Source organism: Trachemys scripta, chromosome 20 (genome assembly GCF_013100865.1).
Source record: "Trachemys scripta elegans isolate TJP31775 chromosome 20, CAS_Tse_1.0, whole genome shotgun sequence".
In the NCBI taxonomy this organism is placed as follows: Eukaryota; Metazoa; Chordata; order Testudines; family Emydidae; genus Trachemys; species Trachemys scripta.
Window position 1 is genome coordinate 9,980,063 of NC_048317.1, and position 27,815 is coordinate 10,007,877.

Here is a 27,815-nt window from a genome sequence, read left to right on the forward strand (position 1 = left end):
TTGTTAGTCTCTAAGGTGCCACAAGTACTCCTGTTCTTCTTTTTTTGATGATATACAGGGTTTACAGTTTGGTTTAATGGCTCTCAGCACCCCCACTGTACAAATTGTTCCAGCCCCCCGGCCCGCAACCATTTCTGAGCCTTGGTGCAGCTAGCATGGCTTAAGCCCTGATTCAGGGAAGCACTTTAAAGCATGTGCTTAAATCCCATTGAAGCCAATGAGACTCAAGTGCTTTGCTGAGTCTGTACCTCACACCGCAGCATAGGTGGTCTCTGGGAACACCCTGAGGCCTGGTTCTGCTTTTCTTAAGGTGCATCTACACTGCAAGTGAAGGTGTGATTGTTCCATGGGTAGGCAGGCGCACCCCGGCTAGCTTTAATCTAGCGATCATGGGTAACAGTAGTAATAGTAGTATACACAATGCACATGGGCTAACAACCAGGGTACATACCCAGGGTCCTCAATCAGTTTATACTCTGGATGCTAGCCTGTGCCATCATGTCTACACTGCAATTGTTACCCATGCCTGCTAGATTAAAGCTAGCACAGGGGCGACTACCCATGCTGCAATCCACCTTCACTTGCAGTGTAGACGGTTCCTTAGAGATGTTGACTGTCTGCGTGATCTCTGTTCTGGTTCTGTATCTTTCAAAGGCCTTAGCTACCCTGGGATTCAGGCTGACACAGGTTAAACGCCATCTGCCCAGCCAGTATGGACATAATATAGCTGGTTAATAGTAGGGCTGAAGGGTAATTGAACATGGATTAAAAAGGAACAGGAGTACGTGTGGCACCTTAGAGACTAAGGTGCCACACGTACTCCTGTTCCTTTTTGAGGATACAGACTAACATGGCTGCTACCCTGAAACCTGAACATGGATTGTTTTTTGTTGTTGTAAACAACGTTTGCTATTTATTCCTAGATAGCACCAAAGAAACTTATGCTTGATTGCTTTGTTTAAAAGTTGGTGCAGTGCCTGTAGTGTAATATCCTGCAATGGAGTTGATCATTTAATGTACATTAAATGATCATGTGAAAACCACTGAAAGAGCGGGACTTAGAAATGGACGTATTGGTGGCTCCTGAATAGGGTGACCAGACAGCAAATGTGAAAAATTGGGACAGGGGATGGGGGGTAATAGGAGCCTATATAAGAAAAAGACCCAAAAATCAGGACTGTCCCTATAAAATCGGGACATCTGGTCACCCTATTCCTGAATGTCATGAGACCCCTTCTAGGGGTAGGCTGAGAGCCATTGTTTAAAGAGTTCAGAACAGAGCTTTCCCAGAGTTAGTTCAGGGTGTTTCAGATACAGGGTTTTGGTTATAACCTATCCCTGCTGTTGAGGAAGTTGTGTGTTGGAACCACAAGACTGAACGGAGGTGGGGTCTGGATTCTTTCACCTTCTGCTCCAGGAGAGAGTGGCTCTTGTCATGGCTGATGGAATGATATGGCAAATCCCAAAGTGAACATGGAAAACTGAATTCTCTTAGCCTGGGAGAATGCAGTCAGGGATGTGGCATGGTGTAGAACAGAAAGGAAACTGCTTTTTGCTCCGATTACACAGCCCTTTAGATGCATAATAAACATTTGCTTGAGTTTGGAGGAGATGGATTCAGATTGGCGGAGAAAACCCAGTTCCTGGGACTGGTCACTAGATCCAGCAAAAGACAGTGCCAAGTTCTCTGTTAGAAGAAGCGACTGGATCTTTTGTGTGTGAGAGAGAAAGAGATTCAACGTGACCCCTGGCTAATGGAGTCTGGGTAGGAATGTTCTATTCTCCCCAGCATTTATTGCCCCCAGACAGTCTAGTTTCTGATTGCAGTCACTAACATTCCTGCACAAAAAAGGATTAGCCAGGGTGGGTCTGTCTGTTGTATCTCTCACAACCCACTGTCTAGGAAAAGGCCACACATTTCCTTAAATCACCTAGGATGGGGTCTGGGGAGCCCTTAATCTGAGCAGGGCCGGCTCCAGGGTTTTTGCCGCCCCTAGCGGCGGAAAAGAAAAAAGCCGCGATCAGCGGCCCTTCGGCGGCAGTTTCACCACACTGCTTCGTTCTTCGGCGGCAGGTCCTTCCCTCTGAGAGGGACTGAGGTACCCACCGCCGAAGAGCCGGGCGTGCCGCCCCTCTTCACTGGCCACCCCAGGCACCTGCTTGCTGCGCTGGTGCCTGGAGCCGACCCTGAATCTGAGCCAGGGGTTCTCAACCTATTTAGCACCGTGGGCCCTCTCTTTGTTATGCAGGCCGCATCCACACAATATATATACTACCTGTATGGCCCTGAGGATGTGACATAGGCCACAGCTGTGTGCTGATTGGGCCGTGGGTTGAGAACCTCTGATCTGAGCAGTTCCTGTGACGTTCACAGACTTAGGCTATGTCTACACTACCATTTATGTCAGTGTAACTTATGTCACTCAGGGATGTGAATAAGCCACTCCCCCTGAGCGACATAAGTTACAACAACCTAAGTGCTGGTGTGGACAGCGCTAGGTCGGCGGGAGAGCTTCTGGTGCTGACTAGCTACTGCCTCTGATGGAGGTGGATTCATTAAGGTGAGGAGAGAGCTCTCTTCTATACTGGAGAGCTTACAGTGGTGCAGCGGCAAGTTCTCTAATGTAGCCATAAATTTAGAAGGAGTTGGTGGAGAGCTGGTATGTTCAAGAAACTGATGTAAGTGACTGAGTGGATTATTTCGGGGAAGGGTGGAAGGGAGAAATGGGGTCAACGGTAACTTTGATGCCCAAATGGCTACTCCTCTGATCCTCCGCTCCTGTGCTTCTTGCTTTAATTGTGTGTTAGCATTAAAGGGAACAAGACACTTCTAGGTTAGCCTTTGAGGTGAAGGAGTTGTGTCTGTGGGGCAACTAGATGGCTTCCACCTGATGAAGGTCTATAAAGCCGTTCATCTCAAGGTTACTGGTTCAAATCCAGCCCCAGGTTGGTAGCAATTGAAGGTCATTGTTAGCCGATGGCTGCTTGGCCTGCGTGAATTTAATCTGGATCTCGAACCAGTTGTCTGGCTTCCCCCAAAACACCACCAGGATGGCACAAATTGGGACCCTTTGTTGGCAGCCCCAGCAGAGAAGCCAAGGGCTGCATGGAGAATGAACGTCTCCTCTCATTCCCAGGAGTCCTCCCTTGGGACAAGGTTGAGGCACATTTCAGAAGCATAAAGGAAACTCCTACTTCCAGTGTGTGCGCTGTGCCAGTAATAGAAGACGTTGGGGCTGTTAACCCAGCACCTTTCTTGAGCACTGCACAGCTGTGTATTTCGAGACCTTCACTCCAAGGAATGGTGTGGGAGTCGAGTCAGTGATGGGCCATAATCCAAAGTATCCAGAGGAGAATAGACAAATGGATACATCCGAGGAATGAGGTGTCTGGGGAGGTGTTGAGAATAGGGATGGTATCAGTCTGCCATGGGGTACCTGCACAATGCCCCCAAACCAGCTTAACCGGCTGCAGTGTCCTTGATAACCCACTCCTTCCCCTCTTCATTTACATATGTGAATGATGACCCACAGGAAGTAACTGTGGGAGAAAGAAGGGAATTGGCCTCTTTAGATCTATTAAATCACTTTATTACAGGAACCAGGTTTGAATGGCCCTTCCCGGCAGGGGGTGAGTCTCCCTCTCTCTCTCCCCCTTTATCTGATCACAAAGAGATTAAAATCTCTGCAGGACAGGAGACTAACAGGGCTCCTCCAGGGCTGCCTTGTGAGCTTAAAATGAGGCATTCAGGTTAAATCTCCGAGCCTTCCCCAGGCGCTGGAGATGGATTCATTTGGGGGCCTCTGAGGAGGCAGGGGGAAGAAGCACACAGGAGCAGAGTTGGTCTTCAACCAGGATGCCAAGAACTGAAATGCTGGGTCCATTCCTCCACTGGTGCAAATCAGCAGACTCCATTGAAGACAATGGAGCTGCACTGATTTACACCCGCTGATGAGAGAGCTGCTCATGGGGACCCCGACCGGCTGTAGAGTCTCAACAGCTGGTTTTAGTTCGTGAGTTTTATTTTGAAAGGCGACTAGGGTGGTGCATCCCCAGCGGTGGCTAGCACTCCCCCCAGAAGCTGTGGGTTGGGTCCATCTGGCAAGACAATTCAAGCCCAGAAGAGAAAGGAACCCATGAAATAGCCTCCTGGGGCAAAGACTAAAACACAAACACATGGCACTTGAAGTGGGTGTACGCCCAGGGTAGTCCCCGCTAGCCCCCCAAGGCAGCAAGAGTTACCAGCAGAAGGGGAATTGAAACACATTACAGGCAAATGCTCTAATGGGTACCATGGTTCGCAGCCTCAGCTGAGAGGCCGAGGACTGAATGGGCCATGGAGACTGAACTCCTTTCCCAAGTCACAAAATAGTCCTCATAGCACAGGACTGAGGCACATTGGCAGGGCACTGGGGGGCTGGCACTGCTGCCCTTCTTATGGGGGGGCTAAAGATTTCTGTCTCCAGGCTCAGTGTGGCACCCTAGCTACAATAGGGAACCGGGAGTCCCGAGCTCCTCTCCTGCCTTTCAGCGTAGCAGCCGTGTTAGTCTGTATCCGCAAAAAGAAGAACAGGAGTACTTGTACTTAGAGACTAAGGTACCACAAGTACTCCTGTTCTTTTCTCCTGCCTTTGTCTCTGACTGGCTCCGTGAGCTCAGGCCAGTCATTTCCCTCCTCTGTGCCTCAGTTTCTCCATCTGTAAAAACAGAGAACTGTTCTCTTGCAGGATTTTATATCCCATCTGTTGCCAGGGTGTCTGACTGTCTGCCTGCCTCTTAGGATGCGGTGAGGCTTAATATTTGGGAAGAGCTTTGAGAGCCTCAGATAAAACTAGTGAAAGTAAGCTCGGTGTACTATAAAAACAAACCCACTCGAGTCTGAAAACAGAAAGCTGTTTAAAAACGGGCTCAGAGAAAAGCCTGAGGAATGTCTGGAAGCCCCGAATTAAATTCCCAAAAGGAGAGACCAGAAAGGGAATAGTTAACTCTGGGGGGGGGGGGGGGGAATTAAACTAACCCGAATGATTAACGTTTTGTGCATCCCTTAAAACAGCCGCATTAGGAAAATCGTCCTGGTCCCTAACACCCCCATCTCAGAGTCGCGTTTCCCAAGGAAATCACAAGGATTAATAATCCCCTGGTATTTTATGTACCTTACTGTTACTGATCTGATACCGGGGGGCCCCTATTAGCCAGAGAGTCGCGACTCTGCAGCTCTCTGGGGGCCCTCAGCTTCCCAGCACACTGTGTGACTGGTAACTGTGGTTTGAAGTGCCGCATGTTGTACTCCGTATAAAGCAATTCCCACCTCCCCTGATCTCGAGGCTCCATGTAGAGGCTGAACTTTAATTTAAAAGCTCAAATGTGAGTGTGTAGGGTGGCGGATCCCATGGAGAATTAATCCGGAGCCTCTTCAGGTTGCTGATTTCTAGGCTGACGTGGCTTTCTAAGGCTCAGCCTTGAATGGGAGCAGGATCATGTCCTGAAAAATCAATAGCGGAACTCAGACTGATTTATTTAATGCTGGTATTACAGTAGAGTGCAGAGGCCCAGCCAGGATCCTGGGTCTGTTGTACTGGGCACCGTATACACATGAAGATGTGGTCCCCACCCATAGGGAACAGTTCAGGCCCTTAAACACAGGGCCTATTGTTATCAGTGCTGGATTTATCACAGCTTTGTGCCAAAGAAGTTCTTCCACTGCTGGGGAAAATAGTCCCTCCCCTGAATACTGCTGTTGTGGGAAGAGTGGAAAATACATGCATTGGATTAGCAACGTTACTGTGGAAAAATGAAAGCCCGTTGGTCAAGGTTACACGAGTGTTGAGAAGCTACAATGAAGTGGAAGAACCTCTCAGCATGTTTATCAAAGGGGAATGCTAATGCGTATCCAGAGAAACTCAAGTGATAAGAATTTTAAAAGACTTTGGTTCTTGTTATCTAATAAGGATAGCACTTAAGCTGTTTGTTTTTTTTTTTTGTTTTTTTTTTTGTTTTTGTTTTTAAACCTCCAGAGAACTTGTGATACTGTATCATGCGGGCATCTGAATCCCATTCCTATGGTTCCAGGAATGGCCGTTTTTCCCTGCAGTGCAGATCATGGGTTAGACAGGCATGTCCTCTGGAAAGGAGGCAGTGTTGTCTAATAATTAGAGCAATGGGGAACTGCGAGTTGGGACTCCTGGGTTCCATTTTTCATTCTGCCAATTTCTCGCTCTCTGAGCGCATGGAGGATCCGTGTAAGCTGTGCCACAGGAGGGCAGAGGATTTATTAATTGAAGAAGAATGTATGGTATGGCGGCATCCGGAGACCCCTGCTGTCCCTGGGGTCCATTTGTGCGAGGCACTGTACAGACACGTAGAAAGAGACGCTCCCTGCCCCAGAGAGCTTGCAGTCTATACAGACAAGACAGATAAATGGCGGGAGAAAGGTAGCCCTGTTATCCCCATTTTACAGATGAGGGAATTGAGGCTCAGCAAGATTGTCAATTGACCGCGATCACGGGGGAAGTCCATGACAGGAGACCAAGGCTGAGCTGTCAGCTCAGAGTTCCAGCCCAGCGCCTTTACCACAAGACCAACACAGGAGCATTTTACGCTATTCAGACTGAACAAATAGATCCGCCTTCTTTTTTGGTCTTTGTTCTAAATTACAGCTGGTGTTACTTGTGGACAGTTGTAGTGCTATAGACACCGGCAGGGTCTAACGCAGGGGTAGGCAACCTATGGCATGCGTGCCGAAGGCGGCACACGAGCTGATTTCCAGGGGCACTCACACTGCCCGGGTCCTGGCCACCGGTCCGGAGGGCTCTGCATTTTAATTTAATTTTAAATTAAGCTTCTTAAACATTTTGAAACCTTTACATATGACAATAGTTTAGTTATATATTATAGACTTATAGAAAGAGACCTTCTAAAAATGTTAAAATATATTACTGGCATGCGAAGCCTTAAATTAGAGTGAATAAATGAAGATTCAGCACACCACTTCTGAAAGGTTAGAATCATAGAATATCAGGGTTGGAAGGGACCTCAGGAGGTATCTAGTCCAACCCCCTGCTCAAAGCAGGGCCAATCCCCAGACAGATTTTTTTTACCCCAGTTCCCTAAATGGCCCCCTCAAGGATTGAACTCGCAACCCTGGGTTTAGCAGGCCAATGCTCAAACCACTGAGCTATCCCTCCCCCCGGTCTAACATAAGGGTTTTGATGAAAACATTGCACAAGAGGAGCTCCTCAGTGCTAGCAATGGGAGCACTGGTGTAGAGCAGCTGCTGTGTCTTGTACAATCATGTCATCTACTCTTACTCTGTTAGTCTATAAGGTGCCACAGGACTCTGCCACTTTTTACAGATCCAGACTAACACGGCTACCCGCGCCGCTCTGTTACGCTTTGATTGGAGCATCGTTTCCTGACCCAGTTGTGGAATATGCTGTCCCAGCCATTCTCCCGATCACCTCTGTGTTAGAACCTGCTGCCTCCAGTCATGGCAGGCACAAGTTGCTCCCGTTATGACGTGCACGGTCCCTTACCCAGTATGCAGATATTCTTCACTGCTGGCTTGGAAAACCTCCATTCTTTCTAGCAAGCCACTAGGTTGGTCCAATAGTAAAACCAGTGCCACGGTAGGAACCGCCTAGCACATTGGGTCCCTGATCTGGGGGGCCCTACATTTCACATAAAGCCCAGCCTGCAGCTACTCTGTGCTTAACTTTCCATGAGTCTGAAGCCATGCAAGCTCTTACACACCTGAGTAACTTTACTTCGGTGAGTAGTCCTATTAGCCTTGTAATTCCCCATAGGTACTATTCTCTGCTAGCGGAAGCTGTAGTGTAGGTGAGGCTCAGATCTTTTGTATTACTATAGCACCTAAAAGCTGCAGCTGAGATCAGAGCCCCCTTATGCCAGGCACGAAATAGACCGGTGAGACACAGGAATATTATTCCCATTTTACAGATGGGGGGGGGGGGGGAAATGAGGCACAGAAATTGACTTACTCATGGTCCCACAGGGAGCCTTGGAAGAGCAAGGGATTGAAAACCCCCCTACCTCCCCGCGCACCCCCTCACCAGGGATGCACAGAGACATGCCAGCAGCAGCCGGCCGCTTCCGAGAGCGACGTGGGGGGGCCATGGCAGGCCGACAGCCTGCCTGAGCACCCCGCTGCGCCGCGGGACTTTTAGCGGCCCAGAGATTGCAAGGGAGCTGCCAAAGAACCTGGCAGGCCGGACAGAAATGTTAGATGGGCCGGATCCTGCCCCGCGGGCTGTATTTTGCCCACCCCTACGCTATTCTGTGTAAATAACCTGGCAGGGATCACACCCAGAATTAACAAGGGGCATCTTACCAAGACAGATTTTTCAACAGCTGATGTTGTTTTTTGGTGGTTCCCGCTACTGACTCTACAAACTCCTGGTGCTTAAAAAAGATCTGGAAATTGCTCCTGTCTAGCGAATGGTAAAGAACAGCTTGTGATCTTAACTCCTGGTTCTAGCTCGCTAATCGGGAGAAACGATTCCCAAATAGGCATTTGAAGTCTGAAGTGAATTTCCATTTGGCTGTGTTGTGACCCTTTTGTGTTCCCCTTCTGTGAACATTTGGGGCAGTGGTTCTCAACCTGAGCAGGGTTAGAGAATGCAGTGATGTGATTGTCCAAACTTTGTCTGCCGCTGGTGGAGCTGCATCCACTGGGAATTATGGGGTGTAGAGATTGCCACTGAGCACAATGGGACTCTACGAGGGAGTGAACGAGGTGTTTGCTGGCATCTTGGAGGCTGATCCTGCAATGTGCCAAATTAGCCGGGGAGTCCTTGTAAGGGAATCTGCTGATATCCAAGCTATTCTGAATGGGAAAATGCACCTTTGTACCTCTCTATTTTGTTTGTAAAGTATTGCTGGGATTAATAAGGCAGCGTGTTGTGTGATTCATGTGCCTGGGCTCCAGTCTGGATCCAGTGAAATACAGCGTCTGATATTTACTATCCAAAAGGAGCAGACTTGTCCCATTTCTAAAAGAGCTCTGAGCTCCTGTCTCTGTCTAAATTTTAAATTGATCACTAGAGGCATCTCCCTTCCCCCACCACAAACTCTTAAACCCCCAGGGGGTGGGGGAGAGAAAACGCCCTTAAATGTTCTCCAAGATAAAATGACTCCAAGCAAATGGAATCTCTTCACGCTTTTTTTTTTAAGAGCAAGGCTCAAATCAAACCTAGAAAAGTCTGGATGTGTTTGAGATCTGGAATGGACTTCTTGGGTCATAAAGTCCAGGTCCCCCTAGGCCAGGGATTCTCAAACTTCATTGCACTGTGATCCCCTTCTGACAACAAAACTTACAGCACAACCCCAGGAGTGGGGACTGAAGCCTGAGCCCTTCCACCCCATGGGGAGGGACCAAAACCCGAACCCCATCATCCCTGGTGGGAGGGCAATCCCAAGGGCTTCAGCCCCAGCCGGGGGCCTGTAACCTGAACCCCACTGCCCAGGGCTGAAACCCAAGGGTTTCGGCAACCAGGCTCGGGCTTTGGACCTGGGCCGCAACAATTCTAAGCCAGCCTTGGCAATCCCATAAAAACGGGGTCCCGACCCACAGTTTGAGAACCCCTGCCCTATGCTAATGCCTCCATTATTAACACACTCCCAAACCCTGCCTTAAAAGTCAGCCAGGTCGGCACCCAAACTGGAACAGGAATAAGTCGATGGGCGGTAACACACACCAACATAACTGTATTTGTGTGGACGTTCTTCTTTCGAAACAAAGCCGCCCTATCTTCATTTAACTTCAATCAGTTAAAAATAAAAAAAAATCGGTGTAGGGCTTGTCCATATGGGGAAGCTATTTTGGAATAAGGAAAGATATGAATTTAAATATTGTAGCTATTCCAGAAAAAATTCCCCCATGACCCGTATTCTGGTCAATTTCCCCATTTGTACAAGCCCTTGGATTACTCAGAATAAGGTGCTTACTCCAAAATAAAAGTGTTTGACACACAACGTGCACCAAAATAGCTAAAGATGTGAACTGAAAGTGGTGGTGTACTTATTTCTGTCTGAGTCTGTGTGTAGACAAGCCCTTAGAAAGAAGCCACTTCTCTCTCTCTAGCTCAGGGGTTCTCAAACTGGGGGTCAGGACCCCACAGGGGGTCACAAGGTTATTACTTGGGGGGTCGCAAGCTGTCAGCCTCCACCCCAAACCCTGCTTTGCCTCCAGCATTTATAATGGTGTTAAATATATAAAAAAGTGTTAAAAAAGTGTTAATATATAAAAAATTTATAAGGGGGGGTCGCACTCAGAGGCTTGCTGTGTAGAAAGGATCACCAGTAAAAAAGTTTGAGAGCCACTCTCTAACTCTATATTCCCTCAGGCAATGGAAAATTTTCCAAGTGATTGAGGGGAGACGTTAAAAATCCTATTCACAGAAATGATCCCCCCATCTGCATGCATGCAAATTCAAACCTTTTTCTACAAGTGGCATTGCCAGCAAGACCCAGCTCCTGGATGCAAAGTTTTCTCTCCTCCCACTTCTAACCAACAGACCAAACTGATTGTTTAGTCTGCAGAAGAGAAGAATGAGGGGGGATTTGATAGCTGCTTTTAACTACCTGAAAGGGGGTTCCAAAGAAGATGGATCTAGACTGTGGTACTCTCAGTGATACCAGATGACAGAACAAGGAGTAATTGTCTCAAGCTGCAGTGCGGGAGGTTTAGATTGGATATTAGGAGAAACTTTTTCACTAGGAGGGTGGTGAAGCACTGGAATGGGTTACCTAGGGAGGTGGTGGAATCTCCTTCCTTAGAGGTTTTTAAGGTCAGGCTTGACAAAGCCCTGGCTGGGATGATTTAATTGGGGATTGGTCCTTCTTTGAGCAGGGGGTTGGACTAGATCCCTCCTGAGGTCCCTTCCAATCCTGATATTCTATGATCCATACCCTAATCAATTAGTCTGGTTGACAAACTGACTTGGGTAGCGGGAAAACACTCAAATCATTCCTTAGCCATGGAAGAGAATCGGTGGCAACATTTCAGTACCGAGTGCCAAGGCTGAAAATACAAGTGTGTTGCGTTGAATGGTTTGATCTTACACACAGGTTTGATCTAGGCTAGTCAGACTGTGGTTAACATTGCTTGTTTTCTTCCTAGTGTGACTGTAACTTGGTTCTATATACACACAAGCACATCTGCCAGTGGTGGTACCAGTTGTGCTTTGTAGCCTATGCTATGTTAGAGGGTTAACCCTACCACCGGCCCCATGGAAATTCATGAGTCAGATCCCCAAATCGTCATGATTTTTAAAATATATTTGGGATGCTTTTTATTTGCCTTCTGTTTCTTCAGCCTGTAGGGCTCACGTTTTCAAACGTTTCTCCACAGCCAGGAGGGTGGGAAACTTACCTGACGTAAATTAAATCTGAAAATTGTCACGTAATCTCCTGACTCCAGGAGCTGAAGCTTTAAGAAAAACGCACATTTCACAAGACTTGAGTTAAAACTGGCAACACTGAGCTGGTGCCACTGAGCCAGATCAGCGTGGGCTGCTGTCACTGTCCTGCTAGCCCAAGCAGTGCAAATTTCATAGCCCACCGTTGAGGTGACGAATCCTAAAACGAACAAACCTGTGCGAGTTGATCTGGACTCACAGGGTAGGTCTGTGCTGCAGTAAAACACCCACAGCTGACCCGTGTCAGCTGACGTCGGCTGCAGGGCTGTACAACTGCAGTATAGACGTTCGGGCTCATGATGCTGGGGGAGGGTCCCAGAGCCTGGGCTCCGGCCCGAGGCTGAACGTCTAAGCTGCAATTTTATAGCCCAGCAGCCCGAGCCTCGTCAGCTGATGTGGGCCAGATGTTTTATTGCAGTGGAGGGGCACCCGGGCATGCTCTTGGTGCAAAGCATGAGCTCCGCAAATACGTGATAAGTGCAGGGGTTCTCAAACCGGGGGTCAGGACCCCTCCGAGGGTCACGAGGTTATTACATGCGGGGGGGGGGTCGCGAGCTGTCAGCCTCCACCCTAAACCCCACTTTGCCTCCAGCACTTAATAACGGTGTTAAGAATGTGTTTTTAATTTATAAGGGGAATCACACTCAGAGGCTTGCTATGTGAAAGGGGTCACCAGTACAAAAGTTTGAGAACCACTGGATAAGTGGAATAAGTTACAACAGGGGATGTGGTAAAGAAACAAGCCCCTCTTCAGCTTACCCACCCCAAGCCAGGTGATGAACACGTTCGAGGAAAGGAGGCGCTACCTTCTGGTTCTGAGATCCAGAATGTGGTGTGTGCCCAGGCGTCGCAAGGAGGCGATCTTTCGAGGGGCTTGCCGCTCTGACTCGAGCAGGCTTGGGCGACCATTTTCCCCACACCAGGGAACAATCCTGCACTGAGTGATGAAGCTGGGCCGGCTGTGGCCCCGCGGGTCTCTCCTGTGGCTTTCTGAACGTCCTTGTCAGAAAATCGGCTGCATCCTTAGTTGCTGCTGACACTAGAGAGGGGGCTGTGTCTGAGAGTCATATCTGGTATTTATCATCATTTATCTGCTGTCCTAGGCTGAGCCCAAGGGCCATTTGCAAAGTGGGGACTTTGATCTGAACTTTAAGCATGGGAGGAGGCTGGGTTTCTAGATCTGGATCATAGCCCATCTCCTCTTCAGATTGCCATACAAGCACGGCCTCCCTCCCTGAGCCGGTCTTGGTACAGTCTGGGCACCAGCATGGGCAGGGCCAGGCAGTTCCAAACCAGCCTGAACCCTGATCGGACACAGCTTTTGTGTACATTTCCCTCGAGCATGAACCAGGGCTGCGTAGGGGAAATGACCCTGCCTCACCCCCAGATTGAAGGGTATTTCTGCCTCCCCTCCCTGCCCCCTACCAGGGTTTGGGTGCCTTGTAAGAAATGGGGAAAGGTAGGTAGGAATCTTGGCTGTCCACAAGAGCTGGAGCGCTGTCCCTCACTTGTCTCTGTTCCTTACCCCGGTGGTGGAGCAGCAGGAGATGGGAAGGCATTTAGGGCTCACAACTGGCACAATTCTTATGAAAGCCTCCTTCCTCTCTTAGGTCTCTTCCTATTTCTCTCCCCTCCCTGCAGGGTGGGTGGGAATGGGATTGGGTAATCCAAGGCCGCGCTGACAATTTACAGATCCCCTGCATCACATCTGCTCGCCCACAGGGTTCCTGGCTGGGGGGGGGGTGGGCGTTGAAAGCTCCCGTGGGAGCCTGCCAAGACTGAGCTGTATTTGCCCCGAGTGCAGCTCCCCTTCCGCCTCCATCTGCAGGACTGTGCATGCTGCCTCTAGCTCATATCATTGTGCTCCAAGCTGGGGCTCAGAGGCAGTGGTGGGACCCTGTCTACGCTGATTCTGGAACCCTGTTTTAGAAGGAATAAGGAGGGCTGAGACCGGGCTCTGGGATTCTGGCCAAGCCGGTGGAGCTTACCAAAGCTGTCTTGGTTCTGTAGCTAAACTGGGTTCCGAGGCCATTGATCAGAGGGGCTATGTCAAGAGGTTCTCTGCTCGTTTCTCTCCCTTCCATCCCCATAAGAGCGTTCAGTAAATGATTGGCACTGTGTACAGAGCGCTGTAAGTGTGTTTGGCCTTTGATAGACAAGTAAGAACGGGTCCCTGCAGAGTTTGTGATAGAAATTTGGACAGAACGCAACTACCAGTGGTGGTGGGGGACAGAAGGAAGACGAGGCTGATGTAGAGTTGGGGGTGGGGAAGGACTTTTCTTGTTACGTGAAAACTTTCAAGATTCCAAAAATTTTCGTGCCCTGAATGGGGCCAAAAAGTCAATTGCAAACTGTCACCAACCGAAAATCTAAGGGGGGAAATCCTTCAGGTTGGGTCAATCAAAATGTTTTGTTTACATTTTGATCTTTACTGTAATTCGCTTATTTTGAAATGAAAAGTTCTTTTGAACCAGAAAACTGGAATTTTTTTTGTTCTGCCGATGGCGAAGCAAAACATTTTGACAATTTCAGTTCTTTTTTCCAAAATCTTTTTTTTAGTTGAAAAAAAATCACTGAAACCAACCTCTCCCAGGGGCCAGGTTCTGAAATTGGCATTTTCCAATGGGGCGGGAGCAAAACGGCATCAAAAAATTGCATGCCATAAACTCTCACGTAACCGTAGACATACCTATGCTAGATAAAGAGCCCTGCTTTGCACACATGCGCGCGCTCCCGCTTGCTCCATATTTAATTTGTTTTATTTAAGGATTTTAAGCGGTTGATTATTGTATCTATAATCTGGATTTACACAGGCCCATTTAATCCAAAGCCTGTCAGCCCTTTGCAAAGCACCCTTCCACATGAAATAGGGAAGGATTATCTTCAATCGGTAAACTGAGGGCCCCGTGTCGTGCAGCAAGTCAGTGGAAAGCCAAGAACAGAGCCCAACTGGCTGATTCCCAGTCCTACGCTCTGACTGACAGATGGTTTAAATATATGCCTGCCTTGCAGTATTAGAAGCTTCTTTGCTCATAGTTGTACCACCCAGGAGGCAGCTTTCATCCTCTGAGGGCATGGACTCCTTTATTCCCAAGGCCTCACCTTTTTCTTGGATGCGTAGCATGGTGTGAGAATGCTTGGCTAATACAGCTATGCTTAGCTGAGCGGCCTGGGTGCTGGACAGTCCTGTGGGTGTTCATTGCAGGGGGCAGATGGGCTGAGAAGTGGCCATGCCAGCAAAGACTGTTCAGGGGGTGGGTGAGTGCTGGGCGTGTGAATCCCTGCAAACCCTGTAGAGCGATGTAGGCAGGAGAATTCTGAAGAGCTTGATTCGGGTAGTGGGGAGGGAAGGTTTGGGATGTTCTAGGGTAGGAGAGAAGGAGCGGGGGGGTTTCCTGAGCAGTGCAAGGTCTGGGATTTTGTATTCTCCTCACTGCTTTAGGTGGGTATAAATAACGCATAATGCTCTACCGATATAGAGGCACATCCCAGCTCCAGGAAGCCTGTATTCAATGGGAGTGGAAGCACAGTGGGAGTTCTGCCATTGGCCTCAGCTAAGATGCATCCTTATGTCCTGGCGCCATGACCAAGGGGTTGTGTCTCCTATGTTGAAAAGCAATGAAACGAGAAAAAACTATTTTTCCTCATTGGAGTTACGTGCTTGCACCTCTTCAGTGTCGTGGTAGGTGGAAGAGTTTGGCCTTGTCTGCAGACTTGCTCTGCTTTAACTAAAGGGTGTTTCTTAAAGTGATGTACTCAATCTATGCAAAGTCTTGTGAAGGTGCAGAGGCTTATCTCAATTTAGGTTCAATTGATTTCATGAGCCACCCTTAATGTTGGCTATGTTTACACTACAGCCAATGTTGGCAGAACTTACGTTGCTCACCACCACACCCACCACCCGAGTGACATAAGTTACACTAAAACAACAAGGAGTCTGGTGGCACCTTAAAGACTAACAGATTTATTTGGGCATAAGCCTTTGTGGGTAAAAAACCCTCTTCTTCTTCTTCTTGCATCTGAAGAAGCGGGTTTTTTACCCACAAAAGCTTATGCCCAAATAAATCTGTTAGTCTTTAAGGTGCCACCGGACTCCTTGTTGTTTTTGTGGATACAGACTAACATGGCTACCCCCTGATAAGTTACACTGACAGAAGCACTCATGTGCACAGCACTATCTCGGCAGGAGAGCTTCTCCCACCAACATAGCTTGTGCGGCTGGCGGAGGTGGTTTTATGATGCTCTCCCGTTGGCACAGAGCATCTTCACCACTGTGCAGTGCTGTACATATAGATGTGGCCCAAGTGTCTAGAACGGGTTTTGCACGGGTTTAACCAACCTTAAGTTGAACTGATGCAATTTTCTTGTGTAGATAAGTTGTGCAATTGACTTCTTTGCTGGAGGCCCCCACATGGCCGGGCTAATGATGTCTTGATTAGCTGAAAGGTTCTCAGCGTTGTGCTCCCAAGAATGTCTCCTTGTGTTGAGTTGATTCCATGCCCTTGGGGGATGACTGTACTGTTGTAAGGCTGTGAACAAAGATGACCCTCTAGCATTAAAAGGCACCTCTTGAATGCATGTCAATTGATAATAAATGGTTGGATTAGAGCTCAGGACTGGACTTCTGCGACAAATTGCCACCTCTGCCACTGCCATGCTCTGCAGTCTGGGGCAAGTCACTTACCCTCTCTGCACCTCATTTGTGAAGTGGGAACAAATCTTGCCTCTCGGGGATGCTGTGAGGATTACTTTTTGTAAGGTGCTCTGAGATCCTCCAGCCAAAGAAGCAATAGAAGCACAGGCTGCTGTTTGTTTCCACTGCAGCAGGACTCTATATGAAGTAATTTTAAAAGTTTGTTTTGTTTTTTAAATGAAGAAAGCACCCTTGGTTTTAATGGAGGGGAAATGACCTCTCCTTAGCGGCCAGTAGGGAATCAACAGTGAGCAGAGAGCTGCTTTTGTAGATTAGACGGTGAACTCTTCAGGGCAGAGGTGGTCTTTTTTGTTTTGTGTTTGTACAGCACCGAGCGCCACGGGGCCCTGGCCCATCGCTGAGTGCTAATGCAGTATAATAGGAAGTGCTTCTGTGAGTTGAGGGCTCTTGATCGCCAGCCAACGCATCCAATAGTAAGGGAACATTCAGACTTCCCATGCAGCTGGGGTTTTTGGCCGGGGGGGGGGGGGGGGGAGCACAAGAGGTAGAGTTGCCTGAGCCCCTTAATCCCTGTGTTAAAATATCAGTTTAAATCCCATGGTACATCTTTGTATAACACCGTGATGCCAATCAGAGGGTTGGGAGGACTATTAAACCCTTTGCTAGCCACATAGTTGCACTGATTCCCTGTTCATTTCAGGATCCACTTCAAAATTTGCCATTTTTGGCTTTTTAAACCTGAAGTGGCCTTTTCTCCTGATGGCCTCATGGCCCTCTTTGCCTTCCCTTCCCTGTTCATCCTAGCACTGACCACTCCTCCATGCAGTCCCACCCTCCTGGAGGAGATGCTCCTGCTGGATAGAACAGCCTCCCTGAGTGTCTCTGGCTCCCCTGAAACTCCCATCTTTGCTTGCCTGTGCCTCTTAGGCTCTCACTCTGTGTATTGTAACAAGCTGCACACGCTGCTGATTCCTCCTGGATGGACTCAGAGCTGATCAATTCTGTGTGTCATAGGCCCTGCACCGCTAATAATTAATGGAGATTCTCCTTTTAGCTCAAGTGGCAGTGGCCTGTGCTTTTGGAGCACGAGGATTTGATTTCTATCCCTGCTGCATCCTGAAGTTACAAGTAGACACGGCCTAAGGAGCCGTGCAAACATTTTCTCTCTGTAAAGATGTGCTTTGTACTGTGTGAGTGCAGCATGTTCTTTGAGACTCTAAGCTGCACTCAGGTGGTTATCTTTCTCTGGCAGGCTCTCCAAACAGGTTCCATCAGAATTCAGTCTTCCGCAGTGGCCAAGTGAGTGACTTTCCCTCCCGTAATCTGAGTGAATCAGTGAATACTGTGGTGGAGGATTGTCACAGGATAAGCTGTCTCCTCCTTGGATGAGAACCTCAATGCTTTGTGGAGCAGCAGGACAATGTTCTCTTCCACTGACGCTCCCTCTTCTCATCCTTAAGAGTGATTCTACCATGACTCTGAACTGTTATTTTAAAGCAGTTGTTGTTGGGTAATTCTGTTTCTCGCTCTGCCATGGTGGGAAACCTGGATGTGATCTTCTTCCTACACTGGAAGTTACACAGAGTGGAGTGACTGTCAACATGTAGCAGGACCTCCCTCCCAGTAGAGTTCATCTCTCCTTGGAAGAATGGTGGTGGTGGCATTTGGAGGTGAGGAAACTTCAGGGACAGGGAACTCCCTGGTGTTGGGGAGGAAAAGCAGGGATGGGTGTTCAGCCAACCAGAATGTCTTAGCATGTTAACATGAGCAGGACCTGTAGAAATTCCTTCCCAAAAGAGAAGGACTTTAAAATGACTTAGTGTCAGCTGTTGAAATTATTAACTTGTATAACGCTGAAACGGTCCTTGGCACTCTACAAAACATGAGTAGGACATGTCCTCTCTCCTGCAGAGCACGAGGTCCTCTTGGCCTGGCCTCTCGTGTTGCTCAGGAAAGGGAGCGTGTGCCGTGATTACAAGGAGAATCCGTTTCCTGGCATGTTAAGGGGGAGAGGGCAGGTCCTGGGTGGACAAGAACTGGAGGCACAGGGAGGGGATTGGGAGGTGTTTGAGGAGCAAGAGCAGGGAGGATGAGGACAGATGTAAGGGGAGGGGGGAAATATAGAGATAAGGATAAAGTGCTTGAACTTGATGCTAAGGGGAAAGTGGGCAGGGGGGGGAGAAGGTGGTTATTGGCTACGTGATGGGTGGGATAGTGAGGAAAGGCCAAATGTCGGTGACCTTGCCCAGGAAGGTTCTCCGATCCCATGGGGGGTGAGTGCAGCAGATGCCTTGGTAGAGCTATGTCTTAGCAAGGAGTTGGATGGGGGAGGAGGTCAGGTAGATTTGGGAATTATCTGCACTGAGGTGGTGGCTGAAATTGTGGGAGCAGATGAGGGAGGAGTCTGAGGAGAGAAACTTAAAGGACCCCAACAGATAAGGGAGGAGGGGGGCAAAGGCCGCTCTGAGAATGCTGTCAGCCAGGAAGGGAGAGCCAGGAGGAGAGTAGTCAATATTGCTGAAGGCACCAAGGACTTGGATTGGGCCAGTTGCACCAGGTCAGTGTGCTGATACCCTGTCCTGGTAGCTGTGTCTTGAACCCTTGAATCCTGGTGGTCATTACAAACAGCACCCCACCCCCAATTTTCTAACCTTTATGGGGGTTTGGGAAAGTGATGCAGTGACTTCTACCTGAGTCTTCAGAGAACCTGGAAGAACAGCTCTGAGCCGCGTTAGCTGCTGCCCCTGTTAACTGCATTGCACGTTGACTCTGAAGTGTAACAATGATTCTTTAAATGTCAACCTTCCCTATTTAACTCCGGAGTAAAGCGTACTGTGAAACTGGGGTATTCCCCTATTGCCTGCAGGGAGACCGCACAATCTGAGCATGACCTCTCATTTTGACCTCATGAGTGGGCGGAGTTTGGGAGAGCCCCATTACTTCTTTTTTTCCAATATGACCTTCTGAAGACACCAGGCCAATAAAAAGAACAGAGCACATCACGGGTAGGAGAGGAAATCTTAGCCCAGGCATCATGGTGAGAAACTGTTGGCAAGATGTACTGCAGCAGTGTTGTTTGGGTTCCTTATTTGCCTAGTGACCCGTTTGCCAAAGGACCCAGGAAAGGAGGCTGCTGTGGGGTACGAGGAGGAAGGGTAGGGTCTGTCAGCAGTGGCTCTGGGGCTCTGCTGGGGAAACCGGGAGAGCAGAGAGTTGTCTGAACAATCCTGGTTCATAGCATAGGCCCAGTGTTCCAGCAAGTGCATCATCTATGAACGTGAAACCGTTCCTGGCTGCGCTGGGCTGTGTATGTGGTGGGGCGAGGGGGGGCAGACAGAGGTAGGGGGGCTGGCAGGGAGGAGAGAGCAGTGAATATGGGGCTATTTGAGAGGAAGTGGAAGGGATCATGGTCTCAAGCTGACGTTCGCACATGCTCGCACACACGCTCACGCTCGCACACACACACAGCTCTGCCTTTAGCCTGCGGATTCTCAGTGTCCACTTCAGCTTCCCTCCCCCCATGGAGACCCTGGAACTCCTGGAATTTGACCAGCGGGAGCAGTGGACAGGGACAGCTCTTTGTTCTCTGGGTCCAGCCTTGGTGACTAAAAGCAGAGCCCGTCCCCTCCCCCCTTCCAGTATCTCTCTAGGCTCCTACTCCTCCCCCCCACCCCTTTTTTTTTTTGGGTGGGGGGGGAGTGGACGAGGCCTGGGAATGTTCCTGCTTTGTGTGTGGTGTGGGGCAGGCTGAGAGGAGGAGGAGGGGGCTTTGGGCCCCTTCCTTTCAGATGCAGGAGGTATGCAGCTAATTCAATGGGCTTCACTTTGATTACCTATCTGATAACAGAGGAATTTGAACAATGTGTGTGTTTTGGGAAGGGGGGAGGGGAGGATGCTCTGAGGACCACCAGCCTCTCAGCAGCTCACTTCAAAAGGCCCAAGAGGGGAGGGGGTGGAGGGGGTGAGTCCGTGCCCGCCTGCCCTGTTGTTTCTTTCCCCTCCCCAGGGAGAGGGGGTTTCCTTCGCCTTTTGTTGGGGGTTTGTGGTTTATCTGTAGCTCTCCTGGAAAATAAACAGGGCTATGTCATGTTTTGGGTGGCTCTTCCTCCTTGTTCTGTGCCCACGCGGGGCTGGTGAAATGCAGCCATCTCTGGGACATGGAGGGCAGTGCCCAGCACAACATGGCAGAGGAAAGACATTGTGCCCAAGAACACAGAGACAAGCCCTCATTATAAGAGCAATGGAGCTAGAGCCGCTGGTTTTCTAAAGGTCTAGCTGAAGGATCAGCTAGTTGTGGGGAAACCTGGGTTCCCAGCTCTGCCAGTCCTTGCTGTGTAGCCTTGGGCGAGTTACTTTGCCTCTCTGCCTCGGTTTCCCCACCTGTAAAAAGGGGATAAAACCCAGCTCCAAAGGGTGCTATGAGGTCAAAATTGATAAATTATGATAGACTTTGATGCCTTCAGGTGGAAGGGATCCAAAGAACAGGGCAACTCACACAAATAAACAATGCAACACGCTGTGTAGTGAAGTTCCTTCCTGACCCAGCTGTCGATCAGTTTCTGCCCGGAAGCATGAAGATTCAGAGTCCTGAGGATTTTCCTCTTTGCCAGTGTAAACACAGCTGCTGCTCCTGTTCATATAAACATCTAATGATAAAGATCTTGCATTTGCATCAGCTTTCATCTCAAAGGGTCCTGATAGGCAAAGGTTCCCTTCACCTATTACTGAAACGCATCCACTTCTCGAGTGAAACCCAGCATCTGTTCAACAGGGGCACCGTGCATTTTGGGGCAGGAAGTAAAGGGCATCATTTCCTCAATGATGCTTCAAGGGGAATTTAGGGAGGCAGGATGCAATTGCCCTAATTAGAGTCTGGGGGGAACATCCCAACTCTTACAAAGAAGGAGGTGGAATGGAGAATGATCTTTAACCTTGTGGAGGTAATTCTCTGTGAGATGCCCACTGCACAGGCAGAGGACGTGAATGATTGCTGGGACTGGCGGGTTACCCGCTGGGCACCTTCTTGGCCCTAAGAATGCCCTGAAGGGAAGTCTTGCTGATTCATCATATTGTTTGGGTCTCTGCTCTGAGGAGCTGCTCCCTATTCATCCAAAGGGAAAGGCAGTGCCTTGTGAGGAGGCATTTTAAAAAGTGGGGGTGGGGTGGCCTGGCAGGGGAAAAATGAAGCCCTGTCAGGCTTAAATGAGCTGCTTTGAGCCCTGCCATAAAGGCAAGGCACAATCTGCCCATGGCAGTCTGCACTCCTCTTCCTTGGCAGCCTGGAGCTGGCAGCATAGGGAGGGAATGTGAGAGCGGGCGCTCGTTCCAGATCCTGACACCATGAGGTGAGGGTCACACGTCTTCCGAGCCAGGCTCAGTGAACAGTACGCTCAGAAGGAGCTGGGCGCATAGGCGTGGGAACTAGGGCTGCAGGGGGTGCTGCAGCACCCCCAGGTTTTACGCAGGGCTCCAGCTGCCAGCCCCGCACGCGGGATCCCGGCTGCAGGCTCCGCTCCCAGCCACTGGCCCCACGCCTGGGCTCCGCGCCCGGCTCCAGCCTCAGCCCCCTTACCCCTGGCTGCATTCCCTCCCTGTCTCCCTCCCCCTGAGCCATGGCCCTGCTTTCAGCCCCAGCTCTAGGGAACAGTGGGGGGTGTGGACAGGGATAAGGAGGGGGCGCAGTTCCCCAATATAAAAAGTGTTCCAAGTTCATGGGAGGGAATTTGTTACTTTACTGCGGACTCTGGGTCTGTTCAAGTGCAGCTTGGAAGCCTCTTTATGCTGCAGGGAAAACTGACTCGGGGTTCGCTCGGTGCCACCAGGGAGGGACGTTAATTTCCTTTTCCAGCTAAGCATTAAGTGTACAGATGCTGGCCAGGATCAGCAAACAGTGTGCGCCCCTTCCTGAAGTAACCGGTCACCCGAGTGGCTTGCAGCTTTGGTCCCTGCTTCTTGGGTCTCCCCTTTAAGATGGTGACGCCATGAATTGGATCTGGCGAGAAACCTTTGTACCATTTAAAGGGGACCTCGCCCACTTGTCAAACCCCTCGCCCCAACACACAGGCTGCTGTGAATTCCTGTCCTGGTGAGCCAGCCTGAGGCCACAAGTGGTTCTCTTCCCCTCCTAAAGCCTGTTTCTGTGGCCCTGAGGATGGCTCTGTTCATGTATAGGGCCTTGTTTATTGCCATGAGGGTTTCCCAGAATCAGCCCTGGAATGGTGCAGTGGCAGGGGGATCTGGAGAGCGGGCAAGATGGGAAAAAGCCTTGGGGAAGGAGTGGCAGGGCTGGGGTTGGGGAGATAAAAAGCCCAGAGGAAAAGAGTAAATTTTTCTTTGAACTCGGAGGGTCCTTCCTCCAGCTTTGTCCAAACCCCACCCCAACATAAACTTTCCCTTTCCCATTGCCCCCCACAAACACCCTCGTCCTGGCCTGAATAGCAGTACAGATCTATCTAAAAAAACCTCTCTTCTTCCTGATTTTAGTATTTTTTCCATATTCAGGTCCTTGCCATCATGTGCCGAGAGAGTGGGGCGATGGCTGTGAGAGCGAGGTGTTTTCCTGTGAGGATAGGGAGAGGGCAAGATGTGAATTCTCTCCCCTTAGGGTGTGTTTAAGTCTAAATGTGGAGCATTTTCCTACAATCTGCAAAGAATGGGCTGTGGGAGATCACATGACCTGGGTTACTGAGTAACACATGAATGGTGGGAATGCTCCATTCATAAAAAAAAAAAAAAAAATCCTGATTCCAAAGAGCAGCGTGAGGACCAGATGGGCAGGGAGCTGAGAGCAAGGCTGCTGGAGGGAAAGGGGAACTGCCTGAACAGGACCTGGGGATTGGTAGCCACAGGGCTGTTGCAGGATGGAGTTGCTAAAATGGGTGGGAACGTTCTTTTAACCCCCCCCTTTTCCCCCAAACAAATTGCAAATTAACTCTTTACTCACCCCTCCACCTCCCCAAAAGCAGACATTTCCATATGTAAGCCGGTAAATATCTCCTTGGCCCATACAGACAGGTATCAATAGCCTTGCGTCAGCTGGTGGCTCCTCTGGCCTGGACCAGCTGGGGGTGGTGGTGTATGGCTGAGGGTGTCAGTCTTGTCCAAGGGGCTCAGATATTAGTAGTAGTGAAAGCAGTACAAATGCCTAAATTCCTACCACTAGAACTCCTCATCATCTTGCTTTCCTAGAATGGATGAAACTTAGAAGGATGAATTATTTTCATACCATTAATGGTTTTCTTCACCATTACGCAAACAGCTGAAATTAAGTCTCTTATCAGATTCTTGAATTTGGTTTCACTGAGCTGACAATGAAACCAGTCTTGTCCGACTGATAGCTTGCCTTCTTCCTACTGAATCAGCAGAGATTATCAACTAGCATAGACCATCCTCACCCTAACAGTTGTAGATTTATTGTGGGCTACTTGTTAAACTGACCACAGAACTGTGGTGAAAATGACATGTATAATTTGGGTTCAGCTGTGCTCCTGGCCAGCAATCTCATTCCAGTGGAGCATCTTTCTGTAAAACCCTTGGATGAAAAGGATCGCAGAACTGGGACAAGCCGAATTCATAAATAAAATTCCTTTTGCATCATCCCTGTCATGTCATATTGGAAAACGGTGACTGCGTGCGGCCACACACGGCCCCAGGGAAAGTTTTCTTTTATTGCTCCGTTCCACTGAGAAACTGCTCGTGGAAACATTAGCAAGTACGCCCCTTCGAAACCTGCAACCGGGCAGTTCAGTGCAGGACTCTGTTCTACAATGGAGGGTCTGATCCTGCAAGCTGCTGGAAACCCATGATTCTAGCTGACATCTGGGGCCCTGGAAACCTTGCAGGATTGCCACCTTAATTCCCCACATGGAGAGTAGCAAGTGAAATCAAGCAAGGGTCTGGGGGAAGGGGTCTATAATCACTTTCATGGCATGAGTGACTAGTGTTGGCAACAAATCTATCTGAATTCTGCTCTTGGCTTTGTTGGCTATGTATCTACCAAACCGATAAATCCTCCGTGGCTCTGTGTGTATCTGCATTCATCAAAGGCTCCAGGTTATTAAACAGAGAGCGGTGGAAACTAAAACCCTAGAACAGGTATAGTCTGGGCAGTGCCGGTCTCCCCTCATGACGTCTGTGTCTCAGTTCTGATCCTAAAGGGACCGCGTCCTCCAGGGGGGAAAAAGAGCTGTTCAATCTGCATGACCTATTGACTCCTCCGTGCTCTGTTGAGACTGCCAGCAGGGGGAGCCATCCAACACACTGTGTGTTCTTAAGTATCAGAGGGGTAGCCACCTTAGTCTGGATCTGTAAAAAGCAACAAGAGTCCTGTGGCACCTTATAGACTAACAGATGTTTCGGAGCATAAGCTTTCGTGGGTGAATACTCACCACCTGGTGAACTGTGTGTTCTTAGTTGTCTATGAGAGTGGTTCTTAATAGGGCTGTCGATTAATTGCAGTTAACTCAGGCGATTATCTCAAAAAATTAATTGTGATTAATCGGACTGTTAAACAATAGAATGACAATTGAAATTTATTAAATGTTTCTGGATGTTTTTCTACATTTTCAAATATATCAATTTCAATTGCAACACCGAATACAAAGTGTACAGTGATCACTTTATATTATTTTTATTACAAATATTTGCACTGTAAAATAAGCAAGAGTATTTTTCAATTCACCTCATACAAGTACTGTAGTGCAATCTTTCATAAGTGCTACTTACAAATGTTGTTTTTTGTTACATAACTGCATTCAAAAACAAAATGTAAAACTTTAGAGCTTACAAGTCCACTCAGTCCTACTTCTTGTTCAGCCAATCGCTAAGAGAAACAAGTTTGTTTACATTTACGGGAGATACCGCTGCCTGCTTCTTATTTACAATTCACCTGAAAGTGAGAACAGGCGTTCGCATGGCACTGTTGTAGCCGGCATCACAAGATATTTACATGCCAGATGCGCTAAAGATTCATATGTCTCTTCATGCTTCGGCCATTGTTCCTGAGGGCATGCTTCCAGGAACATGCTGATAATACTTGTTAAAAAAATAATGCATTAGTTAATTAAATTTGTGACTGAACTCCTTGGGGGAGAATTGTATGTCTCCTGCTCTGTTTTACCCGCATTCTGCATATATTTCATGTTATAGCAGTCTCAGATGAGAACCCAGCACATGTTGTTCATTTTAAGAACACTTTCACTGCAAATCTGACAAAACGCAAAGAAGATACCCATGTGAAATTTCTAAAGATAGCTACAGCACTCAACCCAAGATTTAAGACTCTAAAGTGCCTTCCAAAATCTGACAGGGACGAGGTGTGGAGCATGCTTTCAGAAGTCTTTAAAGAGCAACACTCTGATGCAGAAACTACAGAACCCAAACCACCAAAAAATAAAATCAGCCTTCTGCTGGTGGCATCTGACTCTGATGATGAAAATGAATATGCGTCGGTCCACACTGGTTTGGATCATTATCGAGCAGAACCAGTCATCAGCATGGACACATGTCCTCTGGGATGGTGGTTGAAGCATCAAGGGACATATGCATGGGTGGCGGGTGGAGCCCCACTCTGGGGAGGTTAGTCCCCAGCTCTGCCCCTTCCGCCCATGGCCGGAGCCACGAGACCCCTTGCGCACACACACCCTGCAGCCAGAGCCATGAGCCCCCCACCCCTGCCCTGAGCACCCCCCCTCCACCTGCCTGGAGGGGCCCTGGGCCAGCCACAGCCCGGAGCGCTCCTCCCCTCCCCCCCGTCTGGAGGAGCCCCAGCCAGGCTGGCCAAAGCCCTGAGCCTTCCCGCCCCACCCAGAGAAGCCCCGGCCGAAGTCCCGAGCTGAGCCTGCCTCCGCCTGGAGGAGCCCAAGGCTGGCCACAGCCATGCCTCGCCTCCCCTCCCCAAACCCAACCAGCCCACTGCTCAGGAGAAAAGCATCTGTAGAAGACACTTTTTGATATGCCCCAGGCAGGTTTGATATGCCTCCTCTGCCGTCCCAGAACCTGCATGGGGCATAATAAAGCAAAGACTTCACCGCCAAACCCTGCAACCAGAAGTCCGGCAGCCGTGGCCATGGCGGGGGAGGCAGAGCCTCCCCTGGCCTATTATACCCACTTCCCATGGACATATGAACCTTTAGCACATCTGACATGTAAATATCTTGCAAGACCAGCTACAACAGTGCCATGCGAACGCCTGTTCTCACTTTCGGGTGACATTGTGAACAAGAAGTAGGCAGCATTATTTCCTGCAAATGTAAACAAACTTGTTTGTCTCAGCGATTAGCTAAACAAGAAGTAGGACTAATTGGACTTGTAGGCCCTAAAGTTTTACGTTGTTTTATTTTTGAATGCAGGGGTTTTTTTTGTATATAATTCTACATTTGTAGGGTCAACTTTCACGATAAAGAGATTGCACTACAGTACTTGTATGAGGCAAATTGAAAAATACTATTTCTTTTGTTTTTTACAGAGCAAATATTTGTAATCAAAAATAAATATAAAGCCAGCACTGTACACTTTGCATTCTGTGTTGTAATTGAAATGAATGTATTTGAAAATGTAGAAAACACCCAAAAATATTTAAATAAATGGTAATCTATTATTGTTTAACAGCGCAATTAATCGCGATTAACTTTTTAATTGCTTGACAGCCCTGGTTCTTAACCAGGGGGTACATCAACTCATCTAGATATTTGCCTAGTTTTACAACAAGCTACATAAAAAGCACTAGGAAAGTCAGTACAAGCTAAAATTTCATACAGACAATGACTTCTTTATAGTGCTCTATGTACTATACACTGAAATGTAAGTACAATATTAATATTCTAATCAATTTATTTTATGATTATATGGTAAAAATGAGAAATTCGGTGATTTTTTTTTTTTCAGTAAAGTGCTGTGACACATTTGTATTTTTAGGTCTGATTTTGAAAGCAAGTAATTTTTAATTGAGATGAAACTTGAAGGTACGCAAGACAAATCAGACTCTGAAAGGGGTACAGTAGTCTGGAAAGGTTGAGAGCCACTGGTCTATGAAGGAACCCTTTCAGGTCAGCGTATCTTCCAGAAGTGTCTCTGGGGAGGTAAGCACTTGGGCTTCCTTGTGTCTGTCTGTCCATCCTTTGTCAAGCTCCACGGTGGAAAGAGAACGCCCTTGTTCCAGTGAGACTGCAACCTGGGGAATGTGGTTCTTTTCTCGCCGTGCCACAGGAAACTGGGTCTTCTTGCAATGTCTAACCTTTGTTCCCTTCTCTGGCCTCCTAGAGCAAGCTCCACATGGAGGGATTCCGCAGCCTGAAAGAAGGAGAGGCAGTCGAGTTCACCTTCAAGAAGTCATCCAAAGGCTTGGAGTCCATCCGAGTGACTGGCCCTGGGGGCGTGTTCTGCATTGGGAGCGAAAGGAGACCAAAGGGAAAGAACCTCCAGAAACGCAGATCGAAAGGAGACCGGTAAGGGCAGCAGGGCAAGGGATGCACGGTGATCAGACAGGGGCACCTGATCTCCAAGGGCTTTGTGATCAGCCTAGCACCTGACCTGAGCCATATTGGGGAGAGCTTCATGGGGGAGGCCAGGATGGGAGGAGACACATAGTCAAGACTGGTTTGTGGACTATGTTCTGATGTGGTAACACCCTCTCCACCCATCTGCCATCCACCCACCCCTCTGTTTGTATCATTCCTTCCTTTGAAACACTTGTTCTGTGCCCGGTCACTTAGCACCTCTTCATTGCC

At 48.7% G+C, this 27,815-nt stretch overlaps 1 protein-coding gene across 1 annotated transcript in view; it reads left to right on the forward strand.

Annotated features, from left to right (window-relative positions):
- The window catches only part of LIN28A (lin-28 homolog A), a 37,826-nt gene that overhangs the window by 3,200 nt on the left and 6,811 nt on the right, over positions 1-27,815 (forward strand). The window contains exon 3 of the mRNA XM_034754296.1: positions 27,349-27,533. Coding sequence (XP_034610187.1) covers positions 27,349-27,533 — 185 coding nt within the window. The remainder of the gene's footprint in view (positions 1-27,348; positions 27,534-27,815) is intronic.